The sequence below is a fragment of the Schistocerca nitens genome, chromosome 4 (genome assembly GCF_023898315.1).
Source record: "Schistocerca nitens isolate TAMUIC-IGC-003100 chromosome 4, iqSchNite1.1, whole genome shotgun sequence".
NCBI lineage: Eukaryota > Metazoa > Arthropoda > Insecta > Orthoptera > Acrididae > Schistocerca > Schistocerca nitens.
The window spans coordinates 779,168,230-779,189,883 of NC_064617.1; the positions used below are offsets into that span (position 1 = coordinate 779,168,230).

Here is a 21,654-nt window from a genome sequence, read left to right on the forward strand (position 1 = left end):
CAAGAAATGTGAGGAAAGTGTACCCTATTTGGAAGCTGTAGGAGGTTCACTGTACTTGGCACCTACTTCAAGACCAGACATTTCATTAGCCACAAATGCAGTAAGCAAGTTTTGCAGTGATCTGAGAGAAAGCACTGGATGGCAGTCAAGAGAATATTCAGATATTTAAATGGAACTGCTGATTATAATTTAAAATATTTTAAAAATGGAAATGTAAATTTGGAAGTTTACATTGATGCAGACTGGGGAAATGAGCTGGAAAGCAGACGCTCCATCACCGGAAGATGTTTTAGACTAATGGCAGGATTGATATCATGGTCATGTAAGAGACAAATAAAAGTTGCTTTAAGTACTGTAGAAGCTGAATAAATGGCTTTGTCCTCCACTATCCAAGCAGCTCTTTGGATCCGTACACTGATCAGTGAAATAGAATCTCCTCCAACACTGAAGCCAACTGTGGTATTTTGAGACAATATGGGAGCTATTAAACTTGCAAAAAATAATGTCACAAGTGTAAGATCCAAACATAGTGACATAAGGCATTATAAGACATCATGTGGAACAGGGAAATATAGTCCTCAGTTAACTATGCAAAGAAGAAATGTTATCTGATGCCCTAACCAAGCCTCTCAGTAATGACAAATTTCAGAAGCTGGTGAAACATTATGGTTTAACCTCGGGTGTATAGTTGTGAGTATCTGAAAAATATTTGTTTGAAGGGGAGTGTTGGCGATATGTGAACAAACATTTTCCAACTTGCATAATGGCGCACAAGATATGATGTGCAGAGTGCATTAGACTCTCTGGAATATATATGTTCCGTGTTTGTTGAAGGGGCAACGTAATATAATTTGGTAGTCAAATGTATTAATATGTGTTGTGCGAATGAGGCATACGTTTATTTTGTCCCTTAAACAGTGTTACCAATCATTTAGCAGCGTTAATCTGCATAAACTGCAACATAGACAAATGTTTACGTTCGTGCCTTATTTCATCGGTCGATTTCAGCCGATCGCCAGTTGTACCGTAGTCATTTTAGTTGATCGTCACGCATGTAGTATCCAAATATATTTGTGACGTCATGGGTCAAAGCCGACGGGTTAGATCGGACGCTTCCGTATTTCCATAAAGTCACGTTCATAGCTGCAAAATGTGGATTAAATTAAAAATCGGTTTGTGATGTCCCTTTTTGGTGTTTCCTTATGTACTGCTCATAAGTGATTTGCCTGAGCTGCGATGGATACGTGTTTTTGGGGGGGAGTATGTGCAAGTTTTCAATGCTTGTGTAAATGGTGTAAGCATCTGTGCTTACTTTGAAGTGAACAACGACCAAGAAGCACTTTGGTATAACCGCGGAATGTGTTTCAAACATGGGAGATTTGACAGACCTTTAATTGTGATTGTATTAGTTATTTAACATTAACAGGCATTTGTTGCAGGGCAATAAGCATAGGTTTACGTAAGTTAAAAATATTCGAAATAAGGATCTGGAAAAATCATGACTGATATAACCGTCATTTCGAACGCAGTGCCATCTTACGCTTTTGTAGTATGTAACTAAGTAATGGGATTAAAAAAAAAAAAAAAAATACACCACTAACAGTTACACATGAAATACTAATGCGTATTGCGAAGTGAATTTATTGAAGTATATTTCACTGTAGCTGCTGTGATAATGGTTAAGCAAGTAGCCCACGACGTTGAAGCTAAAGAGCGAACTAAAGACATATACATTAGTGAAGATGTCAGTTTTAATGGACTTTTGCTATCACAGAAAGTTCTTGATGGGTTAACAAAATGTGGTTTCAAGAGACCTTCGCCTATTCAGCTGAAAGCTGTGCCCTTGGGTCGCTGCGGGTTCGGTGTGTAACCACTTAACATTATACTAGATCCAGACGTACGTTAACAGAAAAATAAATATGTTGTTCATTTCAGATTTGCTGGTACAAGCAAAAAGTGGCACTGGAAAGACATGCGTTTTTACAATAATTGCCCTAGAAATGGTTGACGTCGAAAGTATGTCACTGCAAGCTTTAGTTTTGGCACCAACACGAGAAGTTGCTGTACAAATAATGCAGGTGATATCCAGCGTTGGTTGTTCCGTAAAAGGTATTTAAATAACTACATTGTACTGTAATGTAGATTGGCATTTATTATGATAGCAGGGCTTGGAGGTATCTATAGCACTAACATTTAGGATAGGGGATGAGGAGGAAGTGCTGTTTATGTCTTCACTAGATTTAAACAATTACACATTTTAGTTTATCTGAGCGGGTCAGAATTAGAAGTGTTACCTCATTGAAAGAGAACAACCTCTACAATTAAGTCTATTTTTAGCGATAGTTCATGCACATCATCGTCAACATGTCTGAAGATCTTAGGCTACTTCTTTTTTTTTCCTTTTTATTATTTTTTTTAAGGAAAACAATGTCTGATCAACTTACTAGTTGACATACACTATATAGCAGAAATATGTTATGACACTTTCGACATTTGTTAGCGAAGACCTTACTTTCACCCTGCCACATTCAGCCATGTGAGTTATCTGCCATAAAATTATCTCATTGTTGTGGTAATTATGGAAGGTGTTTTGTTACGAGGGTTAGCCATAACTACTAAATTGACACGTCCTAGGACGCAAATGTTGTTTTGTGTAAAGACAAGTAGGAATCGTCTACAAAAGAGGCTCACTTTACTAACCTTTCATGGGAGAAATAACCTGGAAATGCGTAAATTATTGATTACAACAGCTGACTACAGAATCGATGAGTAATGTTGTACCGTACTGGTGATGTATATGCTTTCTTGTTAAAATTAAAGTGAGCTGTACAGTAAGTGGAGAAAGCTTACGGATTTCTGTATGCCAGAGGCACACAACTGCACACTACTTCTCTGACATGTGAAGACAGTAGTTTTTTATTCTTGCGAGATCTTTGAAAATTAAAAGAAATGGAATCATGTAAGTACAATGGCCCCTTCGTAATGTGTGCTTAGTGGAGATCAATGGAAATAAAGTAGAATCGTTTATATAGTCAGCAGGTAGTATTGAAACTAATTAACATTGATACTGTGTACTGGACAAGTAATTTTTGTGAGCAGTGATGTTATCGGCCGAATTATGCACAACTCATGACCTGTCCTTATGGCTTCAGTTCAGTCAGCACCTCTCTCCCATGTGAACACAGAGGTTTAACTGTCCAGAAATTTTCAGAACAAAGTGCACTCTACTGTGTAGTGGAAGTTCCATTCTGGAAACAAGTCCCATGCTATGGCAAAGCCACTTATTTGTGGTATTATTTGTCTCGGGAGTGCTAGTCCACTTCTGTGAGTAGGATGGAGGTAAGGCAGAATTGAATCTGTAACCTTTCTTTCATTTACTTACTTTTTTTTTTGATTGTAGCCATCAAATGATGACTTTCCCAAATGTCACATAGTGTACAGGCTTAAAACATATTTATCTGCAAAGTTTAATACATAAAATGTGTGACCGAGAATTATTTCAGTGAATACTGACATTTAAGAACAAGAAAAGATTTTAATTTTGTTTTAAATGCATCTCCAGTATGTGCTCATATGGATTCAGACAAGTTGTGCCACATCGAGCCACTGATATACAGATTGTGGTTTGTTATTTTTAATTTTGTTTTTCCTCCATAACGACTGCTTATTTCTTGCATTGTAATTATGTAGCTCATATCAGTAGGGTGTGACATCCAGATGGTTTACAAGAAAATAAGAAGTGTATATATACAACGAGTATTACATTGAGGTACTTTGGATAAGAGCATCAAGCAGACCAGACCATATATCAGCCTAACTTATCTCTGTTGTAGCACCAGTATTTTGTTTAAGTGCATATCACCAGCACACCACTACAGATTTATCCCATAGTTGATAAATATGAAAACTGCCCTGTAGTATATGGGGGTCGACAGAAGCATCCGATCCCATGCGTCGGCTTTGACCCGTGACGTAAGGGTGCTGTCGTGTGTGACGTCATGACGGCGCGGAGTTTGGTTTGAGGGGTCGACAGAAGCGTCCGATCCCACGCGTCGGCTTTGACCCGTGACGTAAGGGTGTTGTCGTGTGTGATGTCATGACAGCATGGAATTTGGTTTGAGTGTGGCTGTCTCCAGTTCTGTTTTATCTTATTTTATTTACTTTTTTGATCTGTTCATTCTATCTCGTGAGATTTTTTTTTTTTTTAATTTAAAAACACTTATTACTTATTTTAATTATCTGTTTCCTCGAATTTCTGTTTAAGTTTATTATATTTATCTTTCTGATCTGTTCGTTCTATCCCTTCTATGGGCTGCAGGGGTTACGACCCCTAGGGAGGTGGGTGGGTATTCATGCATGGCTGTCTTCACTTACACGTTGTAGCTACGCAAGGCGTCTAGATTTGTTTATATTTAGTTTGCCCCGCACCCAAAACACCCCATTTCCCGCGCTTGTCCCGGTAGTGTCATTAGGCTTTGTGTGTGTGTGTGTGTGTGTGTGTGTGTGTGTGTGTGTGTGTTTCCGCCATATTTGTGACGTCATGGGTCAAAGCAGACGGGCGGGATCGGACGCTTCCGTATTTCCGTATATGGTTTTCACCATTTTATTACATACTAGTTTGGACAGCTGTCTAAGTAACTACAATATACTACTTATTTTCCTGAATATAAAATTAATTTTGTTTTCCCCATCGAAGATTGCCCTCAGAGTACAGACCAAGAATTTTATAGTATTTTGCCCATATACAAAATTCCACAAATGTTTCCTGTATGTCAGTGGCATGAGTTGCCTGATTATAACTCCAATAACAGTGTTTCTGTCATTGACTTTCAGGGGCTGGTTACTAAAATATTGAGTCACTTCTGATGCCCCATGTGTTGGAAAATGTGTTGTCTCCTCCTCATTGTTACCGTAACACAGCAGAGGGGTTATGAATCTAGTCTGGATTGCGCAGTTGGTAAGGTTCTGGGTTGAAGACAGTCCACCAGACTGTTTTTAGTTTGTCAGGGAGTTTCAAAACGATGACATGCTGCTGCACAGTTTGTTTCATTTTAAAGTAAATATTTATTACTCATTTCTTTAAGGTATTGATGATTTTGTTGCAGTTAAGTAGCAGCTTTAGAGGAGCTTAACCCTTTGTTTCCTGACATAAGATAAAATTTACTTTTTAACATTTTCTTTGCAGAATTTATGCTATTGTGGCCTCAAATGATGGTAGGATTTTTTGTAAAATTTTATTTTGTTTTTCACAACTTTTTTCTCTCCTGGTGCTCAGAAGTACCGTCAGACTCCATGGACAGAATCACAACATGCGCAGAAAAATGCTCCAATTTTTATAACTTGTACTTTATGCCACATAAATATTAAATATTTTTACATTAGTAAATTAATTAACAGAAATATAATATTTCTGAATTTTTTTTTAAATTTCGCATAAATTTATTCTAGAGCAACTTCACAATACATATTAACTTGGCTATACATTTTTGACATTTTATACATATCACATATTTAGTGATACCTCATGAAATTGTAGGAAACAGCTATTTTTCTCATTGCAGCACAAATGCACTTTACATGTACTACACTGAAAATGTGGTCTCGACTGAATTTTATTTTTCGCACACATTTCGCATCGTCCTCTTTTACAACTGAACACTGCAAAATGGTTCCCTCGGTTGCCAAGACGTACATCCTTCGGAACAGAAAAGCTATCCTTCCTTCTCTTTGGGAGAGTTATTTCATCTTTACCAGAGTTTCTCTTTTTGAGATTTGGCACTTGCTGTTCATTCATTAGCCCTAGTGCTACAGCACGCCTGAATTCCAGCAGTGGTAGTGCCCCATGTAGATCACTAAAAATGACGTAAGCATTGACAAAAGCAATTTCTATTGCTCCCCAGAAGAGACGGTGCCACCATTTCTTTGATCGCTTGTCAAGACCATAAGTTGAACGTAATCTGTCTGCATGATCCACACCACCCATGTTTTTATTGTAATCACATACAATAATTGGACATGGTATAGTCATACTAGTTCCATCTTTCTGCTTTCTTGTCACTACCCTCTGTTCAGTGCCATGGAAGTTTGACGCAAAATACACTACTTTATTTTCCTTCCATTGAAATACTGTTAGGTCTAAAGATGACTCTCTGTGATTTGATTTAGACATTTTTCTTTAGGCAAATTCCCTGGCAAACCTTTCCTGTTTGTTCTAATTGTTCCACAGGCAAATGTATTTACGGATTTCTGTGTGAGAAAAAGGGGACAGAACAACTAGTGAGAGGTAACGCATTGTTGCTACAATAAAGTGTTCGCACAACCTGACGGTACTAATAAGTCAGCTTTATATTTTCCACTTTATCTCATTCACTTGTAACGTAATGCTTCAAACTATTATAAAAAAAACAAAGAAGGTAAGTACGTACAATGGAAAACTCAACGGAAGTTTCAATAAATTGCGCACAAATTCAGGCAACACCATGGAAACAAGCACATACAATCTTCTGTTTTCACAGCAGCGCGCGAAAAACAATTTCAAGCTCTGACCGCCAGAGAGGTCTATGTATTGCACAATAACATCTATGAAACAGTAGAGCAGAGTTACTGTTACGTACCAACAGGCTCTCAGGTCACGAAAGTGCACCACGAGAAAATAATGAGAGTCAAAACTTACTGGTACTTTTAAGTACCGTCAGGCAACAAAGGGTTAAAGTAACCAAGCATAACTTAAATTACACAAATATTGGCCCTACAAGAATGGCTCATTACTTACATGCATATAATTCAGGTAGTCATCAGTGCTTGGAAGTTGTTGTTTGTCAACAAAATTTTTAATATGTGGAGTGTTGATTTTCTTCTGGCGAAGAACAGGAAAGCATTTGTGTAAATGCAGTGCACTTTGACTATGCTGTTGGTCTATGCGTCTTGTCCCAATTTGTACTGGCCAACCATGGTTATTAATGCTTGCTTACATGTATGGAGACACTTGACTGAGGTATGTTGTGTTTGAATCTTCATGGGGGAAGTTATTTTGATCACCAGTATTTGACTGGCAGGAGGGGTTGAGAGGTGATAGTGTGCAGTTCCTGGCCACCATACTGTGAGCCAGTGCCAAGAGTTAAATTTCAAACTTCTCCCTAATCTCTCTTGGAGTTTTGACATGTGACACTGTTGATGGTGATACATTGACTGGATTAGATAATTGTATTAAGCTTCCACTTTAGTGCTAGAATATGTGGCGGCACCAGACGTCCCTCTCTCCTGTCTCTTTCATCAACAACAGAACTACATCTACGTAGTGTTCCACAAGCCACTTAAGTGTGTGGCAGATACCACTAACTGATCCCCCTTCCACCCCCCATTTCCCTGTTCCACTTGCAGATAGCATGAGGGATGAGAGAGCCTTGGTATGTTTTTATGTGCCATGTAATAATTTTTGCACAGACTTTACATGGTGCTGTTGATAGACTTATGCCCTTAAAACTGTCATGTTCATTCCTGTTCCCTTACTTTTAAATGGGTATTGTAGCTGTTCTCGCCCATTATTTGGGAGAAATGGTGAGGATGTTTAAAAATATGGTTTTTGCTGCATACAAGATATATTTAAGAAGCCATGCTGTGTGTTAGCATTGTCACAACCTATGACTTTTCTATTTTTCATAAACTTAAATGTTGACATCACTTCTTGTGATGTCAGTGGGTCTGTACATTTGAACTTTTTGTCCCTGTGTCTATTATTGACGTTAGTCTTTGTATCTTTCCAACCAGATTTTTCTAATGTATTAAATATATTAGTGATACATAGCTTTCAGTGCTGATTAAAGTGTTTAATTATTTTTGTGTATTTTTACTTGCATTCTATATTCTATATTACTTACCTAATGATCCCAAATTTTAATATGTTATGTACAAATTTAAATTAAATGCCCCCACTCTCTGCAACAAAAATGTTGTAATAACTGAAATGTTGATGAGTGTACCAATCATTATTTATAAATATGGTATGGAATGTTGTGGTAGAATGTAAACAATTTAGGAGGAAAGGTAACAGCACACAAATAGTACAGGGACACCCTACCCACAATCCTTCCCATCCCTTCTAAAGTGGTAGTCTGCTATCAACCCAGCCTACACATTATCATGATCCATCCCTCTGCCACATCCACTCCCTATCCTTGCCACATGGTCATTTCTCTGAGGAAGACCCAGGTGTACATCTTACGCCATTCCTGTCACAGGTATATCCTAACCCATCAAAGGCAGTGCCATGTGTCTAAGCAGCCATGTCGTGTACCAGCTGCCCCCTTCCCCTGCCGGTCCGGGGGTAAGACTATGCCTGAGGTATTCCTGTCTGTCGTAAGAGGCGACTAAAAGGAGTCTCACATGTTTTGGCCTGTATGTGATGGTCCCCTGTAGGGTTTGACCACCATTCTCCAAAATTTTTCCAAAGAGCAAGCCCATTGGGGATGGGCGCATTACATGATGCATCGTGCCTTGAGATCTGTAGCCACCTTTCTCGTCGTCGCATTACTGTCCCACTCATTCTCCATCTCTTGGGTGAGGACACCTTCGTGGGTGTGTTTTCCACAATGCATTATGCAGTGTCGCCTTCTGTGCAGACATTGACCATGGACTTGTTTGCACCTGATACCCAGCACGATAGCCAGTCCGTTGTGGTGGGGCTGCCATGTACCCTGTTGGTTGTAGTCCCCCGAGAACACAGGGATTGCTCTGCTGATGCCTTCGCCATTAACTCTCCATGTATACCAAGGAGTAGATGCCTGTCACCCTGGGGCATCGGGACTCCCGGCAATGACCATCCTGCCATGGCCTTTGCTGTGGCTGGGTGGCGCCCTTGGTTGGAGTGGATGGCATTAGGGCAGATGACGCGTGATGAAAAGTACCACATCATCACTTGATGGTGATCAAACACCAGCAGTCTCTAAGTTTTCTAAGACTCAGTACAATGCAAGGAAGTGCAACCCTAAATCATTCCCCTCCTTGGCCACACCATGGGAGGAATGCCAGGCTAAGGATGGCAGTGAACCTTATTCCCCCGGTACCTCGTATGTACGAGAACTGATGGGGACTCCTTTGTTTCGATGAAGCCACAGTTTTTTGTAGACCATTTAGAGGACAAGTTTGGGGAGGTGGAGGGCTTGTCCAAAATGCAGTAAGGGTCAGTCTTGATAAGAACAGCATCCTCTTCCCCATCACAGGCATTACTCGCTTGTGACTAGCTGGCGGATGTTTCAGTTACCATCAAGCCTTGTAAGAGCTTAAATATGGTCCAGGGTATTATAATCATCCACAGGGACCTTCTCTTGCAGTCTGACGATGAGCTGCGCGCCAACTTAGAGCGACGAGGCATTCATTTTGCCTGGCACGTCCATAGAGATCCGAGGGATAATCAGGTTGCCACCAGCGCCTTCATCTTGGCCTTCGAGGGTGTCACATTGCCCGAGAAGATCAAGGTGATGGTCTACTGCTATGATGTAAAGCCATATATATCCCACCCCCTATGCGGTGCTTTAAGTGCTGGAAGTTCAGCCATATGTCTTCCCACTGTACTTCCAGCGTCACATGTAGAGATCGTGGACGTCCATCACATCTCAATACTCCATGTGCCCCGCCTCCCATCTGTGTCAACTGCGGAGAGCATCATTCCTCTTGCTTGCCAGACTGCAGGATTTTACAGCATGAAAGGCATATCATGGAATACAAGACCCTGGACCAAATGACCTGCACTGAGGCTAAGAGGAAATTTCAGCATCTACATCCTGTGGCTATGACCACCTATTATGCCGCCGCTATGAGAACAGTTGTAGCCCCATCTGTTCCTCGAATTCTGGTTGGCTCTCTGAGCCGGAAGATTACACCTGCCCCCTTGATGGTGGGGGCACTTACCTTGCTGTTGCTCCCACACCACCTATCTCGGGAGCACTGCCCCCCCCCCCCCCCCCCCCCCCCCCCCCCCCTCCCCAAGCATCAGGGACACCAGTCGCCATTTCTCAGCCAGAGAAGCGTAAGTCTTCTTCAGCACCTTTCACTAGGAAGGGGTCCCTTAGGTCACTCCCTCCCCATGTTTTTGCTAGTGGGAAAGATGACTCCCGCCAGTGACTGAAGTGCCCAAAAGTAGCTGGTCCTAGGGCTTCATGATTATCCTCAGTCCTGGAGACTGAACCAGTGAAGTCCTCCCAGCCAGAGAAACCCAAGCAGCAGTGAGAGAAATCCAAAAAGTAGCCGCCCCAAGACCAAGGGACTTGCGGTGGCACCCTCTCCATCACTACATACAAGCTTTGCTTCTGAGGATGAGGTGGAGATTCTGGCATCCGCTGAGGACCTAGATCTCACCGGACCCTCAGACACCATGGATACAGACTGCTCAGGAAATAAATCGGTGGCAGCAGATGACCCTGAGGCGTAAACTGCCTCGTTGAATGTTCAATGCCTTCCCAGTCTCACGATCATGTCATCCTCCAGTGGAATTGGGGCAGTTTATTCCACCGCCTGGCTGAGCTACGGCAACTGTTAAGCTTTACACCTGCTTTCTGCATTGCCCTCTAGGAAACTTGGTTCCCAGCAATGTGGAACCCTACTCTCTGTGGCTAACGATCATAACCTCTTGTGGGGTGGCACCGTGCTTACTGGCTGAGGCGGAGATGTCGAAAATTTACTGTCACAACTCGACCTCTGCCTCTTAAATACAGGTGCCCCAACACATTTCAGTGTGGCTTATGGCACATTGATCTCTCTGTTTGCAGTCCTGGCCTTCTCCCATCTATCCAGTGGAGAGCACACAACGACCTATGTGGTAGTGACGACTTCCCCATCTTCCTGTCACTGCCCTGGCATCAGGCCCATGAATAACTGCCCATATTGGCTTTAAACAAGGTGGACTGGGAAACCTTCACCTCTGCTGTCACTATTGAATCTCCCCCACATGGTAACATCGATGTGATGGTTGAGCAGGTGAGTACAACTATCGTTTCTGCAGCTGAAAACACGATCCCTCGCTCTTTAGGGTGCCCGCAGCGAAATGGAGTCCGTTGGTGGTCGCCGGAAGCACTGAAGCAATTGAGGAGCGTTTGCGAGCTCTACAGCGGCATAAGCGGCACTCTTCCCTGAAACACATCATAGCCTTTAAACAGCTCCCTGCCCGTGTTCGCCATCTTACCAAACAACGGAAGCAGGAGTGTTGGGAGAGATACATCGTGACCATTGGGTGCCATAAGTCACCTTCCCAAGTCTGGGTAAAAATCAAACGTTTTCGGGTACCAGGCCCCAACTGGTGTTAATATAAATGACATGTTATCTGCTGACGCGAATGCGATTGCCGAGCACTGTGCTGACCACTATACTCAGTCCTCTGTGTCAGAGGACTACCCCCCAGCCTTTTGCACTCTCAAATGGCAGCTGGAAGGGCAAGTGATTTCGTTCACTACCCGTGGTCTAGGGGTAGCGTCTTTGATTCATAGTCAAAACGTCTTCGGTCCCGGGTTCGATCCCCGCCACTGCCTAAATTTTGATAAATAATCAGCATTGGTGGCCGAAGACTTCCGGCATAAGAAGTCGGCCTCATTCTGCCAACGGCCTTGTCAAAGAGGGTGGAGGAGTGGATAGAGGTTCAGGGCACTCTTGACCTAGGGGTGGGAAATTGCCCCTAAAGGCGGAAGAATCAGCAATGATCAACGACATGAGGATGCAGAAGGCAATGGAAACCACTGCATTAAAGACACGTAACGTGTATCCACAGGACATGTGGCCAGTAATTGAAGAAGTGTCATGATGATCTCTCCATTGGCAAAAGATTCCAGAATAGTCTCCCATTCGGATCTGCGGGAGGGGACTGCCAAGGGGGAGGTTACCATGAGAAAAAGATTGAATAATCAACGAAAGGATAACGTTCTAAGAGTTGGGACGTGGAATGTCAGAAGCTTGAACGTGGTAGGGAAACTAGAAAATCTGAAAAGGGAAATTCAAAGGCTCAATCTAGATATAGTAGGGGTCAGTGAAGTGAAGTGGAAGGAAGACAAGGATTTCTGGTCAGATGAGTATCGGGTAATATCAACAGCAGCAGAAAATGGTATAACAGGTGTAGGATTTGTTATGAATGGGGCAGAGGGTGTGTTACTGTGAACAGTTTAGTGACCGGGTTATTCTAATCAGAATCGACAGCAGACCAACACCGACTACGATAGTTCAGGTATACATGCCGACTTCGCAAGCTGAAGATGAACAGATAGAGAAAGTGTATGAGGATATTGAAAGGGTAATGCAGTATGTAAAGGGGGATGAAAATCTAATAGTCATGGGCGACTGGAATGCAGTTGTAGGGGAAGGAGTAGAAGAAAAGGTTACAGGAGAATATGGGCTTGGGACAAGGAATGAAAGAGGAGAAAGACTAATTGAGTTCTGTAAACAAGTTTCAGCTAGTAATAGAGAATACCCTGTTCAAGAATCACAAGAGGAGGAGGTATACTTGGAAAAGGCCGGGAGATACGGGAAGATTTCAATTAGATTACATCATGGTCAGACAGAGATTCCGAAATCAGATACTGGATTGTAAGGCGTACCCAGGAGCAGATATAGACTCGGATCACAATATAGTAGTGATGAAGAGTAGGCTGAAGTTCAAGACATTAGTCAGGAAGAATCAATACGCAAAGAAGTGGGATACGGAAGTACTAAGGAATGACGAGATATGTTTGAAGTTCTCTAACGCTATAGATACAGCAATAAGGAATAGCGCAGTAGGCAGTACAGTTGAAGAGGAATGGACATCTCTAAAAAGGGCCATCACAGAAGTTGGGAAGGAAAACGTAGGTGCAAAGAAGGTAGCTGCGAAGAAACCATGGGTAACAGAAGAAATATTTCAGTTGATTGATGAAAGGAGGAAGTACAAACATGTTCCGGGAAAATCAGGAATACAGAAATTCAAGTTGCTGAGGAATGAAATAAATAGGAAGTGCAGGGAAGCTAAGACGAAATGGCGCAGGAAAAATGTGAAGACATCGAATAAGATATGATTGTCGGAAGGACAGACTCAGCATACAGGAAAGTCAAAACAACCTTTGGTGACATTAAAAGCAACGGTGGTAACATTAAGAGTGCAACGGGAATTCCACTGTTAAATGCAGAGGAGAGAGCAGATAGGTGGAAAGAATACATTGAAAGCCTCTATGAGGGTGAAGATTTGTCTTATGTGATAGAAGAAGAAACAGGAGTTGATTTAGAAGAGATAGGGGATCCAGTATTAGAATCGGAATTTACAAGAGCTTTGGAGGACTTACAGTCAAATAAGGCAGAAGGGATGGATAACATTCCATCAGAATTTCTAAAATCATTGGGGGAAGTGGCAACAAAACGACTATTCACGTTGGTGTGTAGAATATGAGTCTGGCGATATACCCTCTGACTTTCGGAAAAGCATCATCCACACAATTCCGAAGATGGCAAGAGCTGACAAGTGCGAGAATTATCGCACAATCAGCTTAACAGCTCATGCATCAAAGCTGCTTACAAGAATAATTTACAGAAGAATGGAAAAGAAAATTGAGAATCCGCTAGGTGACGATCAGTTTGGCTTTAGGAAAAGTAAAGGGACGAGAGAGGCAATTCTGACGTTACGGCTAATAATGGAAGCAAGGCTAAAGAAAAATCAAGACACTTTCATAGGATTTGTCGACCTGGAAAAAGCATTCGACAATATAAAATGGTGCAAGCTGTTTGAGATTCTGAAAAAAGTAGGGGTAAGCTATAGGGAGAGACGGGTCATATACAATATTTACAACAACCAAGAGGGAATAATAAGAGTGGACGATAAAGAACGAAGTGCTCGTATTAAGAAGGGTGTAAGACAAGGCTGTAGCCTTTCGCCCCTACTCTTCAATCTGTACATCGAGGAAGCAATGATGGAAATAAAAGAAAGGTTCAGGAGTGGAATTAAAATACAAGGTGAAGGGATATCAATGATACGATTCGCTGATGACATTGCTATCCTGAGTGAAAGTGAAGAAGAATTAAATGATCTGCTGAACGGAATGAACAGTCTAATGAGTACACAGTATGGTTTGAGAGTAAATCGGAGAAAGACGAAGGTAATGAGAAGTAGTAGAAATGAGAACAGCGAGAAACTTAACATCAGGATTGATGGTCACGAAGTCAATTAAGTTAAGGAATTCTGCTACCTAGGCAGTAAAATAACCAATGATGGACGGAGCAAGGAGGACATCAAAAGCAGACTCGCTATGGCAAAAAAGGCATTTCTGGCCGAGAGAAGTCTACTAATATCAAATACCGGCCTTAATTTGAGGAAGAAATTTCTGAGGATGTACGTCTGGAGTACAGCATTGTATGGTAGTGAAACATGGACTGTGGGAAAAGCGGAACAGAAGAGAATCGAAGCATTTGAGATGTGGTGCTATAGACGAATGTTGAAAATTAGGTGGACTGATAAGGTAAGGAATGAGGAGGTTCTACGCAGAATCGGAGAGGAAAGGAATACGTGGAAAACACTGATAAGGAGAAGGGACAGGATGATAGAACATCTGCTGAGACATGAGGGAATGACTTCCATGGTACTAGAGGGAGCTGTAGAGGGCAAAAACTGTAGAGGAAGACAGAGATTGGAATACGTCAAGCAAATAATTGAGGACGTAGGTTGCAAGTGCTACTCTGAGATGAAGAGGTTAGCACAGGAAAGGAATTCGTGGCGGGCCGCATCAAACCAGTCAGTAGACTGATGACAAAAACACACACACGCCACAGTGAATACTATAACGCACTATTTACAGAGTGGGAGCTCCTCAGTGCCCTGGCACATTACCCCGACATGCTCCTTGGTAAGATTGGCTCCACAGTCAGATGATTAAACATCTCTCATCTGACTACAAGCGACATCTCATCATCGTCTTCAACCGGATCTGGTGCAATGGTGTCTTTCCATCGCAATGGTGGGAGAGCACCATTATACTAGTGATCAAACATGGCAAATAGCCGCTTAATATGGATAGCTATCGGCCCATCAACCTCACAAACGTTCTTTGTAAGCTGCTGGAACGTATCATGTGACGGCGGTTGGGTTGGGTCGGGTCCTGGAGTCACGTGGCCTACTGGCTCCATGTCAGTGCGGCTTCTGCCATGGTCGCTCTACCGTTGATAATCTATTGTCCCTCAAGTCTGCCATCCGCACAGCCTTTTCCAGACTCTTAACACCTGGTTGCCGCCTTTTTTGATTTACGAAAAGCATATGACACGAACTGGCGACGAAAATCCTTGCCACATTATATGAATGAGGTCTCAGAGGCCTACTCCCGATTTTTATCCAAAATTTCCTGTTGTCACTTAGTACTTTCCATGTCCAAGTTGGTGTCTCCCATAGTTCCATCCATATCCAGGAGAATGGAGTCCCGCAGGGCTCCGTATTGAGTGTCTCTCTATTTTTAGTGGCCATTAAGTCTATCAGCAGCTGTAGGGCCACCTGTCTTGCCTTCTCTGTATATGCGGATGACTTCTGCATTTCTTACTGCTCATCCAGCACTGGTGTTGCTGAGCAGCGCCTACAGGGAGCCATTCACAAGGCGGAGTCATGGGTTCTAGCCCACGGCTTCCTGTTTTCAGCCGTGAAGTTGTGTGTCATGCGTTTCTGTCGGCATCGTTCCGTTCATCCAGAACCAGAACTTTGTCTTTGCTGATGATCCACTTACTGTAGTGGAGGCATATTGATACTTAGGACTGGTTTTCGATGTCAGATTCACTTGGTTACCTCACCATCAGCTTAAGCAGAAATGCTGGCAGTACCTCGATGCCCTCTGCTGCCTGAACAACACTAACTGGGGTGCAAATCGCTCTATGCTCTGCAGCTCTAGAGAGCCCTTGTTTAATCTCACCTTGACTATGGGAGTGTGGTTTATGGTTCTGTGGCACCTATGGTGTTGCGTCTACTTGACCCAATGTACGACTGTGGCGTTTGACCAGCGACAGGTTCTTTTAGAACAAGTCCTGGTGGAGGCTGGAGTCCCTCCATTGAAAGTTAGGCGTGCACAACTGCTCGCCAGATATGTTGCACACGTTCATAGTTTTCCTGTACATCCACATTACCATCTCATTTTCCCACCCGCGGCAGCCCGTCTCCTGCATCGGCGGCCCAGGTCAGGGCTTAATGATTGCGGTTTGCGTGCTCTCTCTTCCTTTACCACCTATGCTTGAGGTCCATTCACGTACACCTGCATAGCGTACACCTAGGCTGCGGCTTCGCCTGGACCTTTCACATGGCTCTAAGAACTCAGTTAACCCTGCAACTCTCCGCTGTCACTTCCTCTTGATTCTTGACATGTACTGGGGCGATGAAGTGGTTTACACTGATGGCTCAATGGCCGATGGTCACATTGGCTTTGCCTATGTTCGTATGGACATATAGAACAGCACTCTTTGCTCGATGGCTGCAGTGGTTTCACTGCAGAGCTGGCGGCCATATTTCATGCTCTTGAGCACATCTGCTCATGGCCAGATGAGTCATTTCTCCTGTGTACTGATTCATTGAGCAGCCAACAAGCTATCGACCAGTGCTACATTCGTCATCTTTTGGTAGTGACCATCCAGGAGTCCATCTGTGCCCTGGAACAGCCCAGTCATTCAGTGGTGTTCACCTGGACCCCAGGTTACGGAATCCCAGGCAACAAACTTACCGACAGGCTGGCCAAACAGGCTACATGGAAACCCCTTGCGGAGATGGGCATCTCTGAACCTGACCTGCATTCTGACTTCCGCTGCAGGGTTTTTCGGTTTGGGAGATTGAATGGCATAACAGTATGCACAACAAACTGCGTGTCATTAAGGAGACTAAGAATGTGTGGAAGTCTTCCATGCTGGCCTCTTGCAGGGAATTGGTTGTCCTCTGCCGGCTCCACACTGGCGACGCTTGGGCGACCCACGGTTACCTTCTGCGCCGTGAAGACCCACCTCAGTGTCAGTGCGGCGCCTGGTTGACAGTGGGCCATCTTCTGGTGCACTGTCCCACTTTGACTGCCCAGCAACGAAATCTTGGGTTACCGGATTCGTTGCTGCAAATTTCATCTGACAACGCCTCATTGGCTGATATAGTTTTAAGTTTTATTTGTGGGGTAGGTGTTATCATTTGATCTAAGTTTTAGCATATGTCCTTTGTCCCTGTGTGTCCTCCACGCTAGTGCTTTTAGTGTGGAGGTTTTAATGTGTAGCAGAGTGACTGGCTTCTCCTTCTTATTTTCATGGTCAACCAGACGTGGTCATCTGCTTTGTTGTTTTACTCTCTTCATCCCCTTTCTTGCATTTCTATGGTTTTCTTGGCCCCGTTTTGTCTATTTACACGTTTGTTGCTTTTCATCGTTCTTGTGATTTTTTTTCCCCCCTTTCATCCTGTTCGGGTTGTCAGTCTCGTTTGTTTTATTCTCACACTTGTGGCATTGCTTTATTCAGAACAAGGGACTGATGACCTCGTAGTTTGGTCCCTTCCCCACTCTTTTAATCCAACCAACCAACCATATACCAGCTGTGATGCAGCGTCTACCCAACAGTTTGTGTGGGCAAGGCCATCAACCAACTGTCCTCCTGACTGAATAGCCACCTCCACACTGCGACCAAGAGCAGAGTTGACCGCCTAGTGGTGGAACACAAGCTCAGTTTTGATGGCTGCTTCACAACTGGTGCCATCTGAATCCTTTCCTTCCGCACCAGTTATTCTGAACTTCACAGATGGGAATTCATCTTGCAACGCACCCTTCACTCCTGTAGTCCATGTGGTCTCAATCTCTGCTAACCCTCTGCACCCACACAATTTCCTCCACACTCTCCTCTTCCTTTATTCTGTCACCACCTCACATTGTCGTCATTGTGTGCTGCACAAATTCACCCACTCCAAAGCCTGTGTGTTGAATTCATATCCTGTGCAACTGCCGCCTCCCTCTCAGCTGTCAGCCACCTGTCCCCAACCCTCCCTTCTGCTCCTTGCTTCTTTCCTCTCCTTGCCCATTCCACCTGAATCAGCTCTTCACTGCAGTCCAACCCCGGATCTACGATATTTCCGAATCTGGTCAAAAACTCTCTAGTGGCACCCCCTCCCTTTTGAGTCTTAGTGATAGGTTGTAAAAATTAAAAAAAAATACATTTTTCAAAAATATGTTCATTTTATAGCTCACACCTTTCTGAAGAGTTTAATATAGAAAAGTATATGTTCGAGGAATTCTAAGATATATTATTTGTTCTTAAATGTGCCAAAGTGGAATGCCACGCCTCTTCACAAAGTATTCTTCAATCACATTCACTATATTTTCCACTTTGGAATTCATATGTAATTTTGTAATGGAAGCCATCAAACCTATATTCATGGCAGTGGAAATTAAAATGTCCTGTTGGTACCTCTCCAGTCAGCCAGTTTGACATCCTCCCCCCCTTAAAAAAACTTATAATTAATACTGGGTGGGATCGTTTGTAACCACTAGAACAAAAACACTTCAGAAAATTTGCATTCTTTGTTCCCTTAATAACTGTCTCTTTAATGTGACATAAAATTAAATATAGGAAACATAGAACTAGTAAAGACGAGACAAGCAAGACAGTACACATTTCTTGAATTCTTAGGTCATAGCATTTTTTTCTCTTTAATCTTGCTACAGCTTTACACAGCATGCTTTCCTTTCTGTAAAACAATCTTTTACCTTATCAAAGCTCGTCAAACGTTTTGCTACATGAAAAATCAAAATATCGTTGTCTAATACTGAAAAAGCTGTTAATACGAGTAGTACCTAAGACTGGTGTGGTTTCTCAATTTGATTACATCTGTTTTGTCCCTCCCTGCTAGATAAAACGAAATAAGCCTTTCTAATATTGCAGCAGTTGTAACACATGTTAAATAAGTGAGACTTTGGGCACAAATGCTCATTTCTATCAATCTCATTTACATAAATAACACGACAGAATATAATTCATGAAGTACCAATATCAAATGCCATTAGGACATTTCATTCATATGCTCCAGTTTTTCAAGCATGAGATCAAAAAGTAGTAGTAGTATGAAATTTTTATATAAATTTGGAATTGTCATATTCTTTTGTATAATCAGTGAGATGTCCCTGTTTCTTATCCTTCCACGTTCTAACAATCTTGTCATCAGAATGAAATTTTCACTCTGCAGTGCAGTGTGCACTGATATGAAACTTCCTGTCAGATTGAAACTGCGCACCTGACTGAGACTCGAACTCGGGATCTTTGCATTTCATTGGTAGAGCACTTGGCTGTGAAAGGCAAAGGTCCCAAGTTTGGAGTCTCGGTTCGGCACGCAGTTTTAATCTGTCGGGAAGTTTCAGTTGTGTCATCACTAATTCTGTAACTATTGCTACCACTGTCAAAACTTATTCTGTATTTAACTTCACTAACCCTGCCAGAATCACCGGTTTAGGTATGCAGCGTATATTACCCGGTTAGGCGTTATTATGTGTTCGTACAATGCATTTTCTGTGCTATTCCGAGAATAGAACTTACGCAGCTCCGACCATAAACTGTAAAATCGGCCATTAGTAGCGTAGTGATCCGGCAAAAATTTTCTGTCGAAATTTCATTTTCTTGGATACACTGAGAAGATAATACATAATCTTTCTTACCCGTTATTCCTGTTAGTCGTTTATTGCCCCTCTGTTAGTCTGAATCTGTAGATTGTGCTAATAATTATAACAGCGCTTATAATTCGCACACCAAATCAACCACATAAGCAAACAGCGATTGGCATTCACCTGTTTGGGTTTATTCGGCTCACCTTGTATAGCCCGTCTTCTTTTGTCTTCAGGAAAGCTTTTTAGTTCTAGATTCAGCAGGGATTCCCCTGGCAGACACAGCATGTACACTATGCACACATTCAAAAATCAACTTATGATTCGTTCGGAAATCAACTTAAAGTGTGTTCGGAAACCAATAGGGATGTGTTTCAAAATCATTTGAACAATAGATAATCCAAAGTGCGCTGGGTGCTATGTGCTTTGTGAAGCAAGGTTTTTTTTCTTCAAGGATATGAATGTTGTGCCCCCTGAAATTGCTGCATGGGGGGCAGATACCCCAGCTTCCTACCCCCCCCCCCCCCTCCCCCAAAAATCCAGGCCTGTTCCAGTCTACCTGCCATGTTGTTGTTGTGGTCTTCAGTCCTGAGACTGGTGTGATGCAGCTTTCCATGCTACTCTATCCTGTGCAAGCTTCTTCATCTCCCAGTACCTACTGCAACCTACATCCTTCTGAATCTGCTTAGTGTATTCATCTCTTGGTCTCCCTCTACGATTTTTACCCTCCACGCTGCCCTCCAATGCTAAAATTGTGATACCTTGATGCCTCGGAACATGTCCTACCAACCGGTCCCTTTTTCTTGTCAAGTTGTGCCACGAACTCCTCTTCTCCCCAATCCTATTCAATACCTCCTCATTAGTTATGAGATCTACCCACCTAATCTTCAACATTCTTCTGTACCACCACGTTTCGAAAGCTTCTATTCTCTTCTTGTCCAAACTATTTATCATCCATGTTTCACTTCCATACATGGCTACACTCCATACAAATACTTTCAGAAACGACTTCTTGTCACTTAAATCGATACTCGATGTTAACAAATTTCTCTTCTTCAGAAACGCTTTCCTTGCCATTGCCAGTCTACATTTTACGAGGGCGGTTCAGAAAGTAACCTCCGATTGGTCACAGTGTGGGTTGTGGGGGAGTAGCGACGCCATCTGTGCGTTCACGCATTCAACAGGTCAGTCGGCATCAAGCCGTGGTCAAGTGAAACGTTCTTCAGTCCTTCAAGTGGGTCGTTATCAACCATCCACCTTACAGCCCAGACCTGGCGCCAAGTGATTATCACCTCTTCATGCATTTGAAGAAATGGCTCGGGTCACAGCGGTTTGATGAAGACGAAGAGCTCAAAGATGCGGTCACAGGCTGGCTCCAGGCACAAGCGGGTGATTTTTATGCGGAAGGAATTTCAAAGCTTGTGAAGAGATACGATAAGTGCCTCAATCGCTATGGAGACTATGTAGAAAAATAGTGCAAAGATGTAGTTGTAAGATGTATATATTAAAATATTTTTATTTAACTTGGTGTATTTTTTTAAATCAACCGGAGGTTACTTTCTGAACGCCCCTCGTATATCCTCTCTACTTCGACCATCATCAGTTATTTTGCTCCCCAAATAGCAAAAGTCCTTTACTACTTTAAGTGTCTCATTTCCTAATCTAATTCCCTCAGCATCACCCAACTTAATTCGACTACATTCCATTATCCTTGTTTTGCTATTGTTAATGTTCATCTTATATCCTTCTTTCAAGACACTGTCCATTCCGTTCAACTGCTCTTCCAAGTCCTTTGCTGTCTCTGACAGAATTACAATGTCATCGGCGAACCTCAAAGTTTTTATTTCTTCTCCATGGACTTTAATACCTACTCCGAATTTTTCTTTTGTTTCCTTTACTGCTTGCTCAATATACAGATTGAATAACATTGGGGAGAGGCTACAACCCTGTCTCACTCCCTTCCCAACCACTGCTTCACTTGCATGCCCCTCAACTCTTTATAACTGCCATCTGGTTTCTGTAGAAATTGTAAATAGCCTTTTGCTCCCTGTATTTTACCACTGCCACCTTT

The 21,654-nt window shown here is 42.7% G+C and overlaps 1 protein-coding gene across 1 annotated transcript in view; it reads left to right on the forward strand.

Moving 5' to 3' along the window:
• Positions 1 to 1,330: 1,330 nt before the first annotated feature.
• The window catches only part of LOC126253144 (ATP-dependent RNA helicase CshA-like), a 79,451-nt gene continuing 59,127 nt past the window's right edge, over positions 1,331 to 21,654 (forward strand). The window contains exons 1-2 of the mRNA XM_049954288.1: positions 1,331 to 1,862; positions 1,936 to 2,109. Of these exons, the coding sequence (XP_049810245.1) occupies positions 1,676 to 1,862; positions 1,936 to 2,109 (361 nt within the window). The 5' untranslated portion in view covers positions 1,331 to 1,675. The remainder of the gene's footprint in view (positions 1,863 to 1,935; positions 2,110 to 21,654) is intronic.